At 49.7% G+C, this 19,143-nt stretch overlaps 1 protein-coding gene across 2 annotated transcripts in view; it reads right to left on the reverse strand.

Annotated features, from left to right (window-relative positions):
* Positions 1–19,143, reverse strand: part of LOC105700395 — a 41,811-nt gene that overhangs the window by 9,907 nt on the left and 12,761 nt on the right. Inside the window, exon 2 of one of the 2 annotated variants that reach the window (XM_012426201.2) lies at positions 10,583–10,713. In XM_012426201.2, the coding sequence (XP_012281624.1) occupies positions 10,583–10,713 (131 nt within the window). Of the gene's footprint in view, positions 1–10,582; positions 11,001–19,143 lie in introns of those variants that run through there. The other variant, XM_023434498.1, reaches the window with a different exon arrangement.

Consider the following 19,143-nt stretch of genomic DNA (forward strand, 5'->3'; position numbering starts at 1 on the left):
GCACGCGCGAGCGGGAATAAGTAGACGCCTGGGGCGGCACGAGTGCCGACTCCGTAATTGAAGACAAACACGAAGTACCGAAATAACCCCCCTCCCATATGCGCCTCCCCACCCCGCAAAGTAAACCAGGATTTTCTCTCAAATAGGCCGGCATACGAGTTCTTTCCTCGGGGGATATAATTCATAATTTTAGATTAATTTCGTTAAGACCCCTATTCGCACTTATGCAGTTTACCCCTTTTTCCAATTAATTGTAAATTTCTGTCACCCGAAGTGGAAGTCCTTCCTGCGGTTTCTGGGGACCCCCTTAGCCCCCGTCATCCCTCTGCCGATTTACCTTTCTTATTACCCCTTTACCTCTCTTGTTACCCCTGTACCCCCTCGCCGGCATTCGTTAAGGCCCCCCGAGAGGCGGGAGTAAACACGCGACGAACCCCTCGTTTTTCCCCTATTTTTCTCTCTCTTTATTTCCCACCTTTCCCTCCTGTTTTACTCCACTTATCGCAGTGGCAGCATCCCTGGACCTCTCGCTGCATCCCGCGGGATGAGTCGGGCCTAATTGGCGAAAAACGTCGGGAACGTTGCCCCCAATCGGGGCCTGAGATTCTAGGTGCGTAATTAGTATGCGCCGTTAATTGTCGCTAATGCCACGCTCGATGGGCCAAGGAGTCCCGCGGGATGAAGGGGAGCGACTCGCGTCCTTCAGGGACGAGGAGAGAATCTAGACGATGCCTTTTTAACCCGCGATAACCCGGAAGGTGGGGGCTTATCAGAGAAAACTCGACAATAGTTTTTTGTACCTCCTTGGATAACAATAGAAAAAATTCCCGGATTATGAACCCTTGATAAAAGGGGGAATTAATAAATGGGAATGAGGCCTTTGGAGGGGCGTCGCGGAAGGCTGGGAAAATCGGTAAATCGATGAATTAATTATGGTAAAAAATGGAAATGCTGATTTTGAGGCGATCGAATGGCTCTTAGGGAGGGCCGAGACAATTACTTTCGGTGTTTAATAAAATCGGGTAAAAACCGAACTTGATTCCGGAGAATTGAACAATCGCGCGTTCGACTTGCCCCCTGAAAGGGGGAATTCGAATATAATGAACCGCCGGGAGAGAAAAAGGGGAAATAATGGCGTGAAAAGTGCCTTTTAACGAGGAGTGTCGCGCGGGGGTGGGGGGCATTCCCGAACCCCGATCGATTAATTATGACTCGTTTAACAGCGAAAACAGAGGAACGGCGAACTGCGTTCAAAGTGAAAAACCGGGTAGAGGGGCTCTTTTTACAATTCCCGGCTGGATTTGCCTTCCTTTCGCGTTCCCAATCCCGTTTCAGTGCTCGAATGCTGGAAACGTACGTGGGGGTCCTCTCCATAATGCAGAATATGATGGCGAATCTCGGGGTGGGTCCAGCTTTGTGAGGAAAAGTCCTTTGCCGGGCTTTCCAGCTCCGACCCTGACCCACCCCCTGTGAAACAACCCCCCAAGCAAGGGTTGAAAACGGCTGGAACTCACGAAATGGGGGATGAAGTCGCCTCGGCGACTGTGGCCCTTAGATATCGGCATTATGCCGCCAATCTAAGGGAGGATTACCGTTTTCGGGGTGAAACCACCCCCTGGAAACCGACTTTTCACGTAAAAGTTCCTCCGCCACCTGTTCTCATGTCTACAGTGAAGAAAAGGGGGCGTAACGAAAAGTGAAACGCTCCTTCCAGTTTCTCACGCAGTCAATTTCCGTTTGTCTTCGCTTTACCCATTAACGTGACAACGTTTCCGTTTCCCCAGAGTGGTTCGAAATTCATAATCGCCGCAAGGGGTCGTCGAATCTACACGTTCAACACGAGCCCTTCTCACGGGGGTGGAGTTACCCAGGAGGGATGAAATATTCCGCGATTCGGGAAGGCTCGTTCCTCGGACTCGTAAATCCGCGTGCAATTTGCCGGAAATCCATAGTTTTACTGCAGGGAGTTACGAGGGGACGTAACTGCGCCCTATACCTTGGGGGTGTATCGCGCCACCCCCTGGGGTGTCAAATCAAAAGAGGGGTGGAGTGTTGAAAACCATCTCATAGGAAATTGGGTAAACAAAGGAGCATGGGGGTGTAGTTTCGATTCCTTCGGTATCGAGAAATCTCGATCACCCTATAAGAAAAAAAAATTTTCCGACTCATAGAAATATGGATTGCGACAACAAAATTCAATTACACAAACAACGTAAATTTTTCTTCCGAACAAAATAATTATTTCTTGCAATTATATATATATATGTATATGTTCTGTCAACCAATCTTTTTTCTCAGGGCAGGTGTGAAGGGTAAAAGGGGTCGGTCTCCATTATGAAGGGGTGCGAGGGCCCGGCCTAATTAGAAACTTGATTAAAGCTCATGAAGCTGATTGAGTGGCGTGCCAGGCCTCGGAACTTGCCATTCGATTCTCGACGGTAATCAATGATTCGCGTTTGCGTCGGCGGCCATGTCCTGGGGGGATATGAGGAGAGTGCGGGGGGGGCACGTCTGCATCCCCGGGAAGGCGAGCAACCCTGGCCAAGGGATGAATACTCCATTATCCGCCATCTTGCGGTAACGAGCTCGCGGCAAAAAGGGGGACCAGGTGGAGACATTATAAAAATCGGGGGAAAAAGAAAATGAGCGGAATTTGGCAAGTTTAGCAGAGACCCCCCGCGAAGGGGTGGCGGGGGGGAATGCAACGTTTTCCGCTACCTCGAGGGGGAACTTGCAAACGAGCTTTCGAGCCTCCTGGGGAGCCAGTGGTTTCGCGCTGTAACGAGCAGAGAGGATGCCAAGCCACCCCTAAATTCCACCCCCTGTATACACATTAGTTTGCGGGGCGATAGAAAAGGGATAGCGGTCTTCCGGAAACTCCGACCCCCCGAAAGAAGGACGGCCCTTCGCGCCCCGAAATTTACGTGCATCTTCATCGACCACCCCCTCAGCCAGTAGAGAATTACGAGGCCGTCACTTTGCATCGGGGGGTGCAATGAAGTCCAAGTTGCACCAGGTAACGGAAACGTCCGCGCGAGCTTTTTGGCTGATTGAAGCGAAGATCCACTTGGCGTCCTCCCCCCGTTTCCGAGCATTTTTCCCATTTTTCTTCCACCCCCGATGGACCCAGGGGGAGGGGGAGGGACGCCGATCGATGAGCTTTTGGCAGTGATGCAAAGTTCGGGCAGGGAAACGAGTCAAGGGGCAAGTCGGGCAGGAGGATGAAACGAGCCGACAGATAGCGGAGTAAAAAACGCGACAAAAGGCATTTAGAATGTAAAAAGCCCCCCTTCCCTCCCTCACCCCCCCGACGCGCCCGTAATTATGCCGCGCGACGAAAGTAATTTCTCCTTTGAGGACGCCGCGGTTGCGGGGGGAGGGAAAAAAAAAAAGGGAAAAAAGAAACTCGGTCGCGGAAGTGGGAATTCAGGTCGTACGTCACTTCCCCCGATCGACCGGCAGGGGGTGAGGGGCGGATACCCCCGCGATCTGATATCGCGATCCCTCGCGAAAATTGCAATTAGTCCCATTAATGAGGGAAAAAGAAATTCAAAACGAGGCTTGCCGAGAGATAAAAAGTGTACATATATATGTGATATATATCTATTATATATATGTATTGATATTGATATTGGGATAGGGTGGATCCTCCGATCTCCGAGGGGGGGCTCGAAATGGGTAACAAGTGGGGGAGAAATGAAGGCAAGTAAGGAAGTTGCATCGCTGAATGTATATAACCGGGGGGTGGCCTTTTGTCGAAACGCGGAAATATATCGGGGAGATAAATATATGAAAGTATATGTATAACAGGTAGGTATGTACATATCTGTAGATGAATTCTAAGCCGATAATGATTCCGCAGTCGCAGCTCGGAGGCAGAAGGATCCTCGGCGATTAATAACGACCGGGATGAAAAGGTAAAATAGAGAGAAAAATAAAGGGGGTGGCTTTTATTCCAGGGAGTGGGGGGGGGGATTGATCGCCGATAAGGCAGATAAGGGGCGATCGACAGAGTGCATCGGCGGTGCAGGTCGTCCTGAGAATGCACTTTCAGGTTCGCAATCCCCTCACACGCGATCTCGCAGTTTGGATCAAAGCCTCCCCCCCCCAGCCCCCTCCCCCACGGTGACAAAACTCACCACGTTTCCCGGAAAAATGCTCCCGACATATATTACCGCCGGGAATATTTCAGCTTTATTTCGGTGCATTTACTTCAGGCAGGAGGGGGATGAAATGTGGAGGGGGATTTGGGGCCGATGTATTAGAGATTTCAATTCCGAGGGGCGACAGGGGGGTTGTTTATCGCGCTCCGGGGGTGTTTTACAGGCCGATCATTCGAAACTCGATTTCACCCCTTCGGGGCTCCTAGAACATCCCTGGCGATTCGTTACGTGTCGAGAAATTGGCTTTTCGGTTTCCACCCCTCCTCAAGGGGGTGGTGGTGGAGGCGTGTTCTTGGAGGCGAGAGACTGGAAGGGGCCGAGGGTGGAAAGCCCCTTGTGCAAAAAGCTGCTCAGAGTGCCAAATACAGTCGGACTGTCCATTAACCCCTTCGTAAAACCGCACTAATTCCGCACCGTATCCGTTCCCTTGTCCGGCTGATTTTTATTCAACGCTGCTTTATCACCCCCTCGATATTTCGACCGTAATTTAAATGCTATCAATAGATAATTAGAGGGCCCAACTTGCTTGCTAATTGCGATAATTCAGGACCGTGTACGTTCTCCGGGATAATCGGGCGGTTCTTTAAATTAAGCACACTTTATCTCCACCCTTTGTCTTCGGGGATTAGAGGGTTGATAGACTCCGCTCTGGGGAAGACGCTGTTGACCGTCTCTCGGAATAATCCCCCCGATTCTTGCTCGCCCGTTTCCCCTTTTATTTCCTTTGTTTCTGATTTTCTTTTTCTTCCTACTTCGTCCCCTTGTCAACCCTTTGTCTTCGGGCGCACGGTAATCTGCACCCCGAAGAGGACCCCGTTGACTCTCTTCGGATAACTCCACTTATTTTCGCGTTCTTCCTTCTTCCCCCGGTTTGACTTCCATCGATTTTTCTTACTTCGCGGCTTTACCTTTTCCTCGTGATAATCGGAATATCGGTTAATAGCACCTTGAAGATGTCCCTGATCGTCTCGGAGTAATCTCGCCAAATCTTCCTGCTTCTCCTCTTATTCGGTTTATTTCACTTCCTCGTACTTCGTTTCATTCTCCACTCTTTGTCTTCTGGATTAGACTGCCGTTTAAATTCCACCCTGAAGAAGCCCCTGTTGACCGGCGAGGAATAATCCCCCTGATTCCCCCTGGCGCGCTTTCCTCTCTTATTCCATTTCATTCTCGAGTGCTTTCCTTTCATCTCCTCTTATTTTCCTTTGTCTCTTCGGGCTTAAACCGTCGATAAATTCCACCCTGAAGACTCCGTTGTTGACCGTCTTCGAATAATCTCGCTAATTGTCAAGCCCTTCCCTCTTCGTTTCAACTTCCTCTGCTTTCCTTTCGTTTCCTTTCATTTTCAATTGATTTCCTTTCCCCTTTCAGAATTATTCTGCCAACTGCACCTTCGAGAGGATGCTGCCGATCGTTCTGAAATTATCCCGCTAATTCTTGCCGGTTTACACCTCTTTCCGTTTCATTTCCGAGTTTTTGCACGGTTTTCTTCTTATTTTTTAATTAAACCTCCCGAACAGCTGATCGACAGCCACGCGCTCCGTCTCTCTTTTTTCTTTCTCCCCGCGATCTCTGTCGCTTCGACGTCCATTGAAGTCTCCTGACAAACGGGAAACGATTCGCCACCCGATCGATCATGGCCGTTAATCATGCGTGAATAAAAAGGAAGAAACCGAGGGTGCATCCCCCGGGCTCGCCGGTCGAAAACACACCCCTTGGTAAACATCCGAATGGATGCAACTCCACACTTTGCACTCCGAAATACGTGCAAACCGAGAGGGGCGATTTTTCCCTGTCCCTCTTTTTTCCTCTATTTCCTAAACAGGGAATTTCGACATCATTTGAAAGTACGGGATTTACAACCCCCTTAAATTAATCTAACACTCATTTATTAAAAATGTATTAAAAAAAAAACTAGGAAAATCCAGCATTATTATATATTATTCATTATAATATTTCGATTCCTGATAAAAGCACGGAAATTTCGTAAGCTGCAGCTTAAAATCACATCCACCGCCATGAAGAGAGATTTTCCTCTCCTGGTTTTCGATTTCCAAAATAGAAAATTCGACATTATTTAACGAAACGTGATCTGCACCTCTGTGAGATATGTATGAAATTACTGAAATAAAACCGAGAGTTTTCTCACTAATTTTTCTAAAAATTCGGGAAATTCCGTATTCCTCGTCAGGAATCTGCATCTCGTAATAAAATCACGGGGTTTACGTAAACTGAGCATTAAGTGCACAGAGGGTGCAGTTTATCCGGCGGTTTTGCGCAGCCCGGCGTATCCGTATGGTATTACACACATTGCCAAGTAGGTCTCTCTCTCTCTCTCTGATAGTCGCATACAGGATTCTGCACGGAGTTCCAGAGATTCCCGGGCTGAACTTCCAGCATCCTGGAAATCCTTCGGATAACCGGAGGCCCGCGGTTGTCCCGAAGGAGCGGACAAACTCCTGGAAAAGACGGATCGATCGGCGCATGGAGAAACGCGAAAATCCGGGATATTCCTCAAGAGGCCCACCAAAAAAAGTCGAAATAACAACCCCTCGCATAATTAGTCTCCCTAGAGTTCCAGGACAATGTGGAATTAGGAAATATCACTAAAGGGTAATTATGAAAAATCCGCCATGAGGCCCCAGCCCGGATTAGAAATTTTTCTTACCCCATCTCGAATGAATTTCCCTTACCTGGGGTTGAGAACGCACCCCCTTGACATTTTTATTTCTCCAGGTACAACAGCAGGATACTCGAGCAAGTAAGATCCGTCCACTTACCCCCTAACACGCGCATTTACCCCGACAGTGAATTTTCCTCTGGGCGAAAATCCCGGAGGTGGGGAATCTCATTCATGACCCGGCCATCCCCTTCTTCGGGGCGTTCATATTCAAATTTTTATCTCAACCCCAGATCCCCCGAAGTACCTATGTACAATGCATCCCTTGCATTGACCCCCGGTGTATTGGAGGCAGATATCCTTTTCCTTCCCCTCGAGCAACCCCTTTACCGCCTTATCACCGCCCCCTTTGCCTCCCTTTCTCGGAATCGGTTCGTCGAGGGACTGAAGGAGAAAATATAAATTCATATGTACATTATGTACGAGGTGCATCCTTACGTATCTCCATACAGGACTCTTTGGGAAGATGCACTAAAGCGATATCTCTCGATAAAAGGATGCACCCCCCATGTCCCTTTGAGGCGCCTCCACCGTTAAAAAAAAAAACTCCCCTTAATTTTAGTACGTCATGGCCGCGCAACCTGGTACCGCCAACCAGAACAATATGAGCATATTAAAAAAATGTAATCCATTTGAAATAATCGGAATTTTTATTTCAACTGGACTTGTATTTCTAGTGCAAAAGTTCCAGAGGATCAGAGGAACTCCGATGAAACGGGAAAATACGTTTCGGGGTGGTTTTCAAGAATCTCCCAATCTCGAGGAGACTCGACGAAGTTCCAGGGATCCCTCCAGGACTTCCGGGAGTAGTTTCGGGACGAACTTGTCGGGGAGTTCGTCATTTCCGTTGTTTGTCTCCGGCGAGGTCCTGCCGAATAATCGGCGATACGCGGCCACGAAAGTATATAGAAAAATACGTGCGTGGGTGTATATAGAGGGGGTAACTCACCCCTAAGGCAAGAAGATTTACATTAAGCGCCCCTCCCGGCAAACACCGAGTCGAGAGGGGTTGTCTCGGTCTGTTGTCGTCGCAACCCTTCCCTTTCCTCGATCTCTGAAGATCCGACTTTCCGCTCGGTGCATTCGTCTAACCCCAGGGAAGGGGTTGCTTCCCGGAGCAAGATCTCGGAAAAGTTACCCCGTTTTCTTCCCCTCCCCTCCTCGCCGGGAATATCAAATCCTCCCCGAGAGACTTCCGGATATAAGCCGAGGGTGAGAATACCTCCGAGAATATTTTCCAAATTTACGACGCCCCCGCCGAATCAAAACTCACCCCCAAGGGAGATAATAGATTTAAAAGAGAATTAAATAGGAAGAGGGCAAAATTAAGGGCGGTAATTAATTCCCTGAAAATCCATCTTATATTTCTCCCTCCTCCCACCGTAATTCCCATGTTTTTTTCTTCATGCAATTTTCTTTGCATATTTCAATTGTTATTGGCGACGATGAACTCTTCTTTAATTTGGGGGACGGATTGAAAATCTAACCCCGACGCATTTACGGGGACCGAGTCCTGAAACTCACCCCTTCTTCGGAGGGGTTGGAACTCCTCGAACATATCCGTAAAACGGAAGTGGATTTTCTATGCCCCCCTTTCCTCCCGATCTACGTGTACCTAGGTAAAAGCGATCCTGACGCGGATGTTGGCGATCCTTTTCGGGGAAGCACCCTTAAAATACGACCCCCTCGGTTTGCTCATACATCATGGGGTAGTTTCTCGTACACGTATGCACATACGTTCCAGGGATATCGGCCCTGTCGTTCGAAGGTCTTGACATTTCTGCCACGTAAAGCGGACCTATCGGCGAATCGATTTCCGAATTGATACCAACACCCCTCCTCAAGCCGGCATTAAAATCGTACACCGAAATAGAACGCAGGAATAGAAAAAAAAAAAAAAAGGGAAATAAGTAACGCGCCCCATTTTACGGAAAATCTACCCTCTCACGAGAGGACCCAGAAAAATGGAGGAAATTCGGAGATCTCCGCGAGAGAGAAAGACAAATTCGAGGTTACTGGGACGGAAAATTTACTCCCAAAAAATCTGACTCTGCACATTTTCCCCCAATCTCTGGGGGATTATCCCGAGCTGACGAAATTCCACGGACGAGTCGAAATTGATCTCCGAGGTGCCTCTTTTTGGGAACAATTATTTTCAAGACGTTGGATTTCAAAGGGTTATTTATTAGCTCGCTTCAAGGCGTGGACGAAATCCACTCCAAATTTCAGGAAATAATTTTTTCTGGGGCATTCCTCTGCGTGGGGGAAAAATGTTGAGGGGGGTTAACGAGGTGACTTTTCATCCTTGTTGAGGAAATCATTTTTTCAGAGACTCCGGGGGTGTAGGAAAAATAAATGCGAGACCTTTCGGAGCGGAGCGAGCTCTCTGGCGTGGAAACGGCAATTCGGCGGCCCTCTAAATGGCCATTTCTATTATTTGCCCCCCAGCTCCCATCTACACGCTTTTCCGGCTGGAAATTCTCTTTCGCTGACCCCTAACGAATATTAAGTTTTCACGGTTCGGTTCGATCTCTATGGAGATGGGAAATCGAGCTGGATAAGCCTCTGGTTTCTGAAAGACGGAGCCGAGTAGGGTGGTCATTCAATTCGAAGGGAATCCTTCGTCATTAAATTTCCACCCCCGTCCCCTGCGGGGCTATTCTGCCCCGAATCGCTTTGCACCCTCCCCCGGGAAGCAGAGATTCCCCGAAAGCTAATAAAAACACGTAATTACACATTTCTTCGGTTCAATTGCATCGGATGCGCTCCCATTTCCGGCGATGCATTTCCGGGGCACAAGAACTGTCGCCATTTGTAATATTGCCTTATTGAAGTTGAAACTACAGATCTATGAATTCCGGGAAATTATAACGCGCCCCCGGGTGCATCATTGCCGGACTGGATGCGTGCAATAATGCAATCCGCATGCACCGTGGTGCATGGTGCATGGGGTGCATATATATGCACCGAAACTGGAATTCGGCCCGATGGGAATTCTCGGAGTAATTCGCGGGGCGTAATTTTCGGTAGTATTTAATGCAAGTGTAAAAAGGAATGTCGTAGGAATTAATTGTCCCTCGTGTTAATATTAATCGGAGACGCCAAGTGTTTATTGTAAATATTTTTAGAGTGAAAATGAACGGCAAAGAAATTCGGAATGTCCGTAACCGTTTAATAATACCTGGAGTGAGATAATACTCGTTATAAATATTTTCAGAGCGGGAATTAACGTCGAATTAATTATACGACCGAGTGCAATTTTAAAGCTCGTTATTTAATACAAGACAGAAGTGGCCGACTGCACAAAGGCTCGACCCAGGGGAGACGGTAAATTCACCGAGTGCAATTTAATGCACTCGGTGCATACAGTCGACCTCATCGAGGTTGTTAATTCAGGACGACAGCAGTCTCGGCCCACGTAAGTCAGATCGTAAATTCCCAATCAAATTCAGATTGGCCCCGAAAATCGATCCGGGCCATTCGACGGTTCCCGAGGGACTCTCGAGAGCTCGACAAATGCCCGGGCATATTTTTTGGCTGGCTTAAAAATCCACCCTCCGACGTAAGACCTTTGACTGCCCCCCTCCATTCTATTTCTCCCTCGTCGATGGATTTTAATTGATCGGCCTCGATTTAATTTCCCAGCGCCTTTCATATCGCCTTAATATTGTTTCTCCTGTCGGGAAATAAGTCCCTCGTTCGTTGTAACTACTTTTTTAGGAAAAGGAAAGGTACTCACGATGCACCACTCGGCCGAGGGCGGACACTCCTTCAGGTGCATGTGCGCGGTGTAATTGATGCAGGGGGTTATGCTGCCGACGCCGTCGTTGTACTGGCCGCACTTGAAACAGCTGAGACCGTACGAGGTACCTGAAACAAGCGAGACCATTTTTCCCATGAATAAGGGAGAGAAAAGCAGCCAAGGAAAATCTACCGGGGCGAGAACGAGAATCCACCGTCCGCGCGGAAAGGAGAATAAATTTACACTTCCAGGAGAGGACAACATGGCCGATAAATCATTCCTCTCACCGCGGGAACAATTCCACCGCTAAGAATAAATATTCCCACCTACATCGAACAAACTGTGTTTAACATTTTTTCAAACGAATAACGTTTAAGCGAATTAAATTTTTCCGCGGCCGTCCAAAGTCGGGCATCTAGGATGCACCCTCCACCCCGGTGCATCCTATGCAAGTCCCGGTGATAATGAAAGAGATCGCGGGATAACGACGGACCCTCGTAATCGCTAACCGGGAAACAAGTCGACGATTGTCACGCTCTCAATTATCTGGCGTATCCACGCAGATTTAATGGTAACGAGGTCGCGAGGGCAACGAGGGGACTCGAGGGCCCGTCCAGGTGGAGGGCACATCGTGGATACGAAACCGGGATTGTCGACGTTCGCCACGTGTCGGTGGTACTCGCAAATCAATCCCCGCTGCCGATCGATCCGCGATTTCGGCCGATCGACCTCCAATTTTCTTCCGCAAACCGGCCGGAAACGATTTCCCAACATTCGATACCCTCCCATCGTACCTTAATTGGTTTTCGCGGCCGGATTGGAAGTGCACCGATGTCGCGCCGTTTTCCCTGCACAGTGCAGCCGATTAAACGCTACGATTTGTCGCTTACCCAAAATTTCACGGTTTTTTTTTAGACACATGACGAGACAGATACTTAAAAAAATTATGGGCTCGTTTTTAACATCTGATAAAATCCCCATCGCACCTTGATTTTCTTTCGCGGCCGGATTGAAAGTGCATCGTCGCCTTGTTTTCTCTAAGCATTGCAGAAGACGTCAAGAGAGTCTGAAAACCAACCTAGGCTAGCCGATTTCCACCGATATCTGAATTTTCCTGGGGAAAAGTGTCCTTTAAGAATGATAAGTGAAGACGCGGAGCGCGAGTGTCTCTTATCGGCCGATTTCTTTTTTTTTTTTTTTTTTTTCGAAGAACGTAGACAGCGAAAAAGTCAAGGAAGACAATGAAGGCTGAAGACTGAACTGGGCCAATTTTTGCGGGCATTCTTCGGGTATAAAGGAGGTTGCTCCGATAACCGGATATCAACCTGTCAGAGTCTATCCGGTCAAGAGTCGACCGTCACCTCGGCCTTGCTTTCTCGTGCCTCGGGGATGCTTTCGGAGGCTGCACTTCCGGCACAACGTTTTCGTTCCCCTTTGCCAGAACGTCCTCTTTCACGTTCCGCCCCCTCCCCCGCCCTTTCCTGTTCGCCGATGGGCGACTTTTCCAATTTCCCGAGGTATCGACTCCAGAGATTCGATACCCGATCCGGGACCTCCTCGAATGGTAACCACGCCAATTTCTAGCCATTTACACCCTCTGTGTTTCTAGCCCGACTTCCGGCGGAGCAATTTCCGCCTCCTTAAAATATAAATCAATCCCCGCCGGCCTCTCTTCCCTCTTTAACCAGTTAAGATCATACCTCTCAATTACCTCCAATTAAGAGGAATCCCCCTGCAAAGCCGCTGAAAGGGAAAAACTACACGAGAAGCCGGATATTTATTTCCCCGATCTTAAATACAGGTATTGCAAGGAATTTTTCATACGCCAAAAATAATAATTAAACAAAAACTATTGGCAGGGTTGTACCGGTGTAATAACATTTTTTTTTTTTTTTTAACACGTTCGAGGTCGAAATGCAGTTCGCTGCACTATGCACCCTCCCGTGCATCCTGTCGCGCGATGCACCGCGGAAAGGATCCTGGGAGGAACCTGCAAGGATTTAACCCTTTCGGTGCATCCTCCTCCTTGGGTCGGTTTCCGAGGGTGCAGGAGTGTACCGTGGATGCACTTCTTCCGCGACCCTTCCGACTTCCGGGGCGCATCCTGCCCTCTCTCTCTCTTCCTGAGCAGCCTCCCTTCCGGTAACAACCTTTTGAATTACTCTCTCTCTACCGTCTCCCTTACCCTTTCAACTGTTTCCCACGACGGCGGCGATGCCGGTAAATGTGCACCCTTACCTCGGCCCCACGTGACTAATGCACTCGCGACACGATCGGGTGCATTTCCTCTAACCTGCCGCATTGCGCGCCCTGCATTTTATGCATCCCTCCCCCGTCCCCCTTTGCGCCGGATTTCGGCCCCACTTACTTTTCCCATCCGCTGTCTACTTTCGCGGAACGTCTGTCTCCGGAGCCTTTTATTTCCCCCGACGTGAAGAGAGGGCAAAAGGAGGAAAACTGGGAGAGAGAGAGAAAGGTGGAGCTCACCGGAGAAATTAACACTCCCGAATGATGGGATTTCATTCTCCACGGTCCATTTCCTTCTCCTCGCAATTTCTTCCCTCCACCCCGTGGCCGATTCATCCGCTTTCCTTAGAAAAGGCCGAGATCGAGGGAACGTCGTATCAGGGTCAGATTTTCGTTTTTATCATCCCCCCGCCCTTATATACAAAGGGGTCCGAACTCGCAAAATGCACTTCACCGCCGAGGAGAGTCCTTTTCCTTTTCGGCCCGATCACCTTCGCGGACCGACCTCGAACTTCCGGGCGAAGGGCTCGAACCGGGTCTTCGCAAAGACGGGGGCCACCCCTAAATCGCGGAACCAGAGGAAGGAAAGGAATAATTAGCTGGCTAAGCACCGACGAGTGCTCGGTAGGGTACATGCACATTGTCGAGTGAAGATCCCGCCCAGCTGTGGTAGCCGGGAAGAGGCCACCCGGGGCCACGGCCGTGCCTAATCTGCATCTAAACCCTGGGGCAATGCATGAATGCACCTCGGCCACTTCAATATCGCGGTACCACCGTACACACGCACACACATACCCACCCTTACATCGGCCTCTTAACCTTACCGGCACGTTTCAAAGCTGTCGCTATTAAGGGCCAACCTTTTTTTTTTTTTGGGGCGGCACGATGCCCCCGTCCTTGGGGGGTGTCGGCCCCCGGGGGGGTCGCGACACAGAATCGGGACTCTTTCCCTTGACTTCAACGAATCTTCACCTACTGGGACGGATCGCCCCTGGGGGGTGGAGGGTGCTCCTTCGCGCAGCATCCGGAGTACGATCAGTATGCAGGGGTGCGATGCAACCCCCCCAAGCTGGACGTCGCGCGCACTCGCGCCCCTTATCGAGACCCCCCCCCATGCATCCAAATGCATGCGATTGCATCCGAATGCACCCCCTCATGCCCCCTGTGGTCGGGCCGTACGGGGTGACTCGAGATCTCGGTAAGGGGTGCCTTCCAGCTCCTTTGTGCACCTGTACCGCGGGGGTGCCCCCCCGACACACACCCCCAAACGCATTCTGGACACGTCCACGGTTCCCTCTGGACAGATTATGCCGGAAATTTAAAGTGACGCGCGACTTCCGGCTCTTACCGAAAAACTTCTCATGGATTCGCCCCCAGGGAGTGGCTCGTAATCAGGGGATGACTGCGCGGTACGTAAATCCCTACCCCCTTAAGTCGCGGACGTATTACCCCAATTGCATATGGAAGCTGTCCCGGAAGTTCCGCCGTGCGCGGTGATACGCTTCCGGGACCGGTACGCGCACCTCCGGGAACATATTCGGGACACGTACGAAGCCCGGCGGGAACGATCGACGGAGCTTCCGGACAGATTATGCGCGAATCCGAGAAGCGGTTTGGCGGGCGCGGCCCGAACTTCCTGGGGGGGGGGCGAAATTGCCGTAGAAGACGCCGAGGATGCGGTTCCGGACAGGTTCGAAGTGCCGTTCCCGATCAGCTGTTCCACGACCTACCCCCCGAAAGTGCCAGTTCCCCCTCGAATCAAAAACCAACCGAGACAATATATTCTCCCCTTCACTTAAAACAATGCATTTTAATTCCAGCAAAGCGAGATATGGAAATCGCACACTAAGTCGATCGCTCCCGGATTAGGGAAAAACGACGTTCCCTCGGGATATGGCGGATCCTAGGTAATAAAAAAATCTAAACGATTTCCAACCGCGGAGATAAGTAAATCGCGGGATTTCGATCGCCGGGGAAAATCCGGGAAACGCCTCCTTCCCTCGGGAATGGCGTACTGGGGGTTCCCCGTGAATCTCTAAGGGACCTCGTCGATTCCCGACACGTTCCCGGCGGTAAGGAAGGCGATCGTCGAGATTCCCGAGGGATGGGCCCCGATTCGGGAATTTCCGGGCGATCAACTAAAACGACGTGGCGTTTCTCAGTCCCCCCCCTCGGTGATAAAAAATGGAAAGAGGGCGGGAGGGAAAAATGGGGAAGACCTAAGGGTCCAGGGGATGCAAGAAGTCGGCCCCGCTTCCTCCTTAGAGCTGCGTTAAAAATTCTCCGTCCCATCAGGACGGGGGTACGGAAAGAAAGAGAGGGAGAGAGAGAGAGAGAGAGAGAGAGGGCGGGAATGGGAAAATTGACGTACAGAGGAGGTGAAAAATAAGAGAGACCTGAGCGAGGGTTTGCCCAGGTGGGTAGGGGGTGGCGGAAAGGGGTGGAGGCATGGGCGACGCCTCAGCTGGGTTGGGCAAACTGACCCAGATAACAGTGAATGCACTTGGTGCACTCCGGTGCACCGCGGAGTCGACTGGGGATGTCCATATAAATTCCTCCCCCTAACCCCTCGCTAAAGGAACAATGTCATTTCGGGACATGGATTGATGCCATGTCCGGCATGGCGAGTGCATAGGCCCAGGAAAAGAAATTATGCAACTGCGCGGTGTACGGACATGCCCGGGTGCAGGGGATGCACCCCGAGATACCGAATGTTAGGGGGAAATGAGAAATACGGAAGAGGTCTAATAGAAATATAAAAGGAACAACAGATTTCTGAAGAGAGTCCGACGAGACTTCTTGCACGGGTGCACCCGTGCACCGTGGGAAATAAATTATGCAAGTGCTTACAGGCGAGTTCGAGGGTACACGTGCAGGTGCATCGCTGCACCCCGAACATATCATTTCATTCGAGTACTCGGTTCGCGTTAAAATCTACGAAAATTCCTATGAGAGGGACCAGGACGAGGTCTCTTCAGGATCAAGCTTCAAAGTCCGGTAGTTGAAGGTGAAGCCCGATAATTGAATTTCCGCGGGGGTGCAGGGGGGATGCACTTACTCGGCAACTCCTAGGGGGAGGGGGCTCATCCAGGTCGCTCTTGGGAGACGAACGGGCCCTCGTGTACTTTGTGAATTATCTCTCCTACAGGACTTTGTCCAGGAATTTCGTCCTGGCGGGGACGTGAAAAAGGAGCCCGACATATTTCGGCCAATCCAAAAACGTTAATTAAACGTTTCATAACAAAAGTCGAAAAGGTGTAATCCCTTTTTTTCCTTTTATCTTTTATACGGCCAGTAAGCCATCCACCATGATGGCGCCACATTTTTTTATCCCCCCACCCCCAGATGAAGGGGTTAAGGGAGGAATCTCACTCCAGAGAAATTTATTAACATCCGCTAATCACCGGATTATTAATTATCGCCCCAGTCGGGTCCTCGAGTGGACACTCTCATTATATTTCGCGAGGAGCCATCAACTGAAGTGGGGGGAGGGACGGGGAGGATTTCATAAATTAGGGAAGTAATATTCGTCACAAGAGAGAAGGGCCACTCTTCCGGGTCCCGATTCTGGATTCACGATCCGCGACGAGCCCCTTCCCCCGGGACACCCTCTTCGCGGGGGCACTTCTATAGGACCCGGGAGGGTGGCACGGGGGGGAGGGAGATAGATTAGCTCTTTGCTGCGGTACGATTTAATCTCTGCTCGCCGCAGGCCTCTCGAAACCAACCCTTTCGTGCAACCCCTCCGGCAAACTTTGACTTTCGTCCAGGCTCCCAGGAAAGAGGAAAATTACTTCCGCGGGCCCTGAGACAACGAGGGGGGGGCAAAGGGAATCCGGGAATCCTGATAATTAGGGGATAACTGCACGCAGACGGGCTTCGACTCGGAAAATCCCCTAGGACGTCGCCCCGAAGATCCCGATCCTCCTTTTCTAGGGAAACTTCTCGCGTGTCCTCCGGATCCCCGGGTTAAGGCGATCCGAAAGTGGAGTCACGTTGGAAAATCGAGATTTCGAAACTTTTCCTCCGAGCTGGGCGTACCGAATCCGTCTTCGAGACACTTTGAAATTGTCAATGCGGAGGCACAGTGTCGAGGTTTAAAAATCTGCTTATAGATATTTTTAATTCCGGTGTGAAAAATGATATTTCCCATCGCCTTAAGACATTTCATCGAGAGGAGTGAAACGCGTCAGTTGATTATTGACTGTGTGAGGTGAAAATAGAGAATGTTTCAGTTTTAGGGGAGATGGAGGGTCATTCGCTTTTTCCTCTTTTTAGGGAATTTCGGGGTGATTTAAATTCAGTATTGAGTCCTGATCGAAGTTGCTGTTGACGAGGGTTCCCTTTTTCGAGGGTTCCGTCGAGCCTCGACAGGGCCGACTCCGGTTAATGAAAAATACGTCCCCGAGTTGGATAAAGCTCTTCTTGTCCCTCTTCCTACTGTTCCTCTCTTTTTTTCTCCCCCTCTTGGCAATGACCGAAACATCCTGCCACCGATGAGAGGAAAACTTTCCCGAGGGATGCAATCTTCGGGATGCCTCTCGATTCTGGACACGTTCCGACGGGGGTGCAACGACGGGGGTGCAACGACGGAAGTGCAACGACGGAAGTGCAACGACGGGGGGTGAACACGTCGTGACCGATCGCCTAGGAAAACAGGGACTCTATACTTCCCTCTCAAACTGCATCTGCCAAAAATTACCGGGAGTGCCAAAAATGACCCAGAAACACGTGCACAAAGGAAGCAAACATCGAAAGTCAAAGTCCTTAAAAAAAAAAGGGAGAAATTTGCAATTTTTTTTTTATCGCTAACAATACCATGCCCTTGCAATTTTAAACGCAAATCGATGCAAAGGCAAACAAAGTAGCCTTGAATTTTTTCTGGCCAGATGTTTATTTTTTTTTTTCTTCCGGAAATACGGCAAATACATTTTTCCGATAAAATTGCCGGTCCACTTTTGGAGGGTTAAATTTATGGGAGCACTTGAATTAATTTCCCGCTCGGTTAGAAGAGAATCGGTGGATTTATTTCAGTCCCGAAGGATGTCCTGCCTATTAATAAGTACCTCGATTTCTGTATAACTCTTCTTCGTAGATTGACTCGGAATTAGGGGTGAATTTTCGACCCCCCGCGATATCTCGGTCAGAGCTATTTCCTCAACCCGAAGTTCTTACCGAATCGCGGATAATAATTCCCCGAAGGGGAGGCACCCCTCAATTAGGCGTTTTTCTGGCATTAATGCGATGCCAGTTGTCGAATCGATTTATGCAAGCCGGAGTTCACCCTCGACCCCCCCTTACTTATTGGTAAGTAATAACCGTGAATAATTTAATTAGACCACTCGGCCCGGCCATTTGCATCGATCGACCTTCCATTGACGATCGACCTTTCGACAAATTTCCCTAATAGAAATCTCCTGATAAGAACGTTCCAATAATAAAATTAATATTCCAAGCGACGTTACCTAGGGTAGGATTTCTATTTTCAATTCGCCCTGAAAAGGGCCTTTTTCACTTATCACTGACAACCGCGATAAAAATCAGAGCTGTTAAAAGAAAAATAAAAAAATTCCGAAGATAACCATTTCGACATTCTCGAGGTTCTGGGAGGCTCTGAATTTTCCTAACGTCATAGAACCCATTAGAGTCGAAAAATCCAAATTTCCAGGATCGTTTGCCCAGAAGATGGGCAACTTAAACTTCCCTAAGCTTTAACGCGCTCTACGGCCGGTCGTGTCAAAATGCAGGAGAGCGAGTGCACATTTCTGAGACACGGGGGTTACTTAGTGGCGCATTCGTAACGAAGCTGCCGACAGGGCTCGGTGGTGGGTGCATTGTTGGGATTTTCAGGGCGACAATGGTGAATGGGTGTCAGCCTGGTGCCACGAGGCGAATGCCTGAATGTGCATTCGCCCCTAATGGTACTGAAACGCGCGGCATTACTCTCGGCGGTCTTTCGCGCGGCAGAGATCGGCCCGGATATACCAGTCTTTCAGAGCGAGGGAAGAAAGCCTAGGTAAGAAGAAGCGAAAGGGAGAAACCAGCCAGAATAAACGGGCCCCTTAAAGAAACATCCCAGACACCGGGAGGCTTTCAGGGCGAGTGGCCCCCACGCAAAGCGGGAGCATCAAAGCGCGGGAAATCAGCTAAAAGAAGTGGGAAGGACAGAGAAATTCTCAATTAAGGAATCAATTCTAATTCCTTTTTTTTCTTTTATATATATGTATCCCGTAAAACGAGGGATTTTATGACCAGGGGGAGATTTAACCCCCCTGAAAGACGCCTCCGTGTAAAGAGACATTGCCAAGTAC

Source organism: Orussus abietinus, unplaced genomic scaffold (genome assembly GCF_000612105.2).
Source record: "Orussus abietinus isolate OABI.00-Male unplaced genomic scaffold, Oabi_2.0 scaffold18, whole genome shotgun sequence".
Taxonomy (NCBI): domain Eukaryota; kingdom Metazoa; phylum Arthropoda; class Insecta; order Hymenoptera; family Orussidae; genus Orussus; species Orussus abietinus.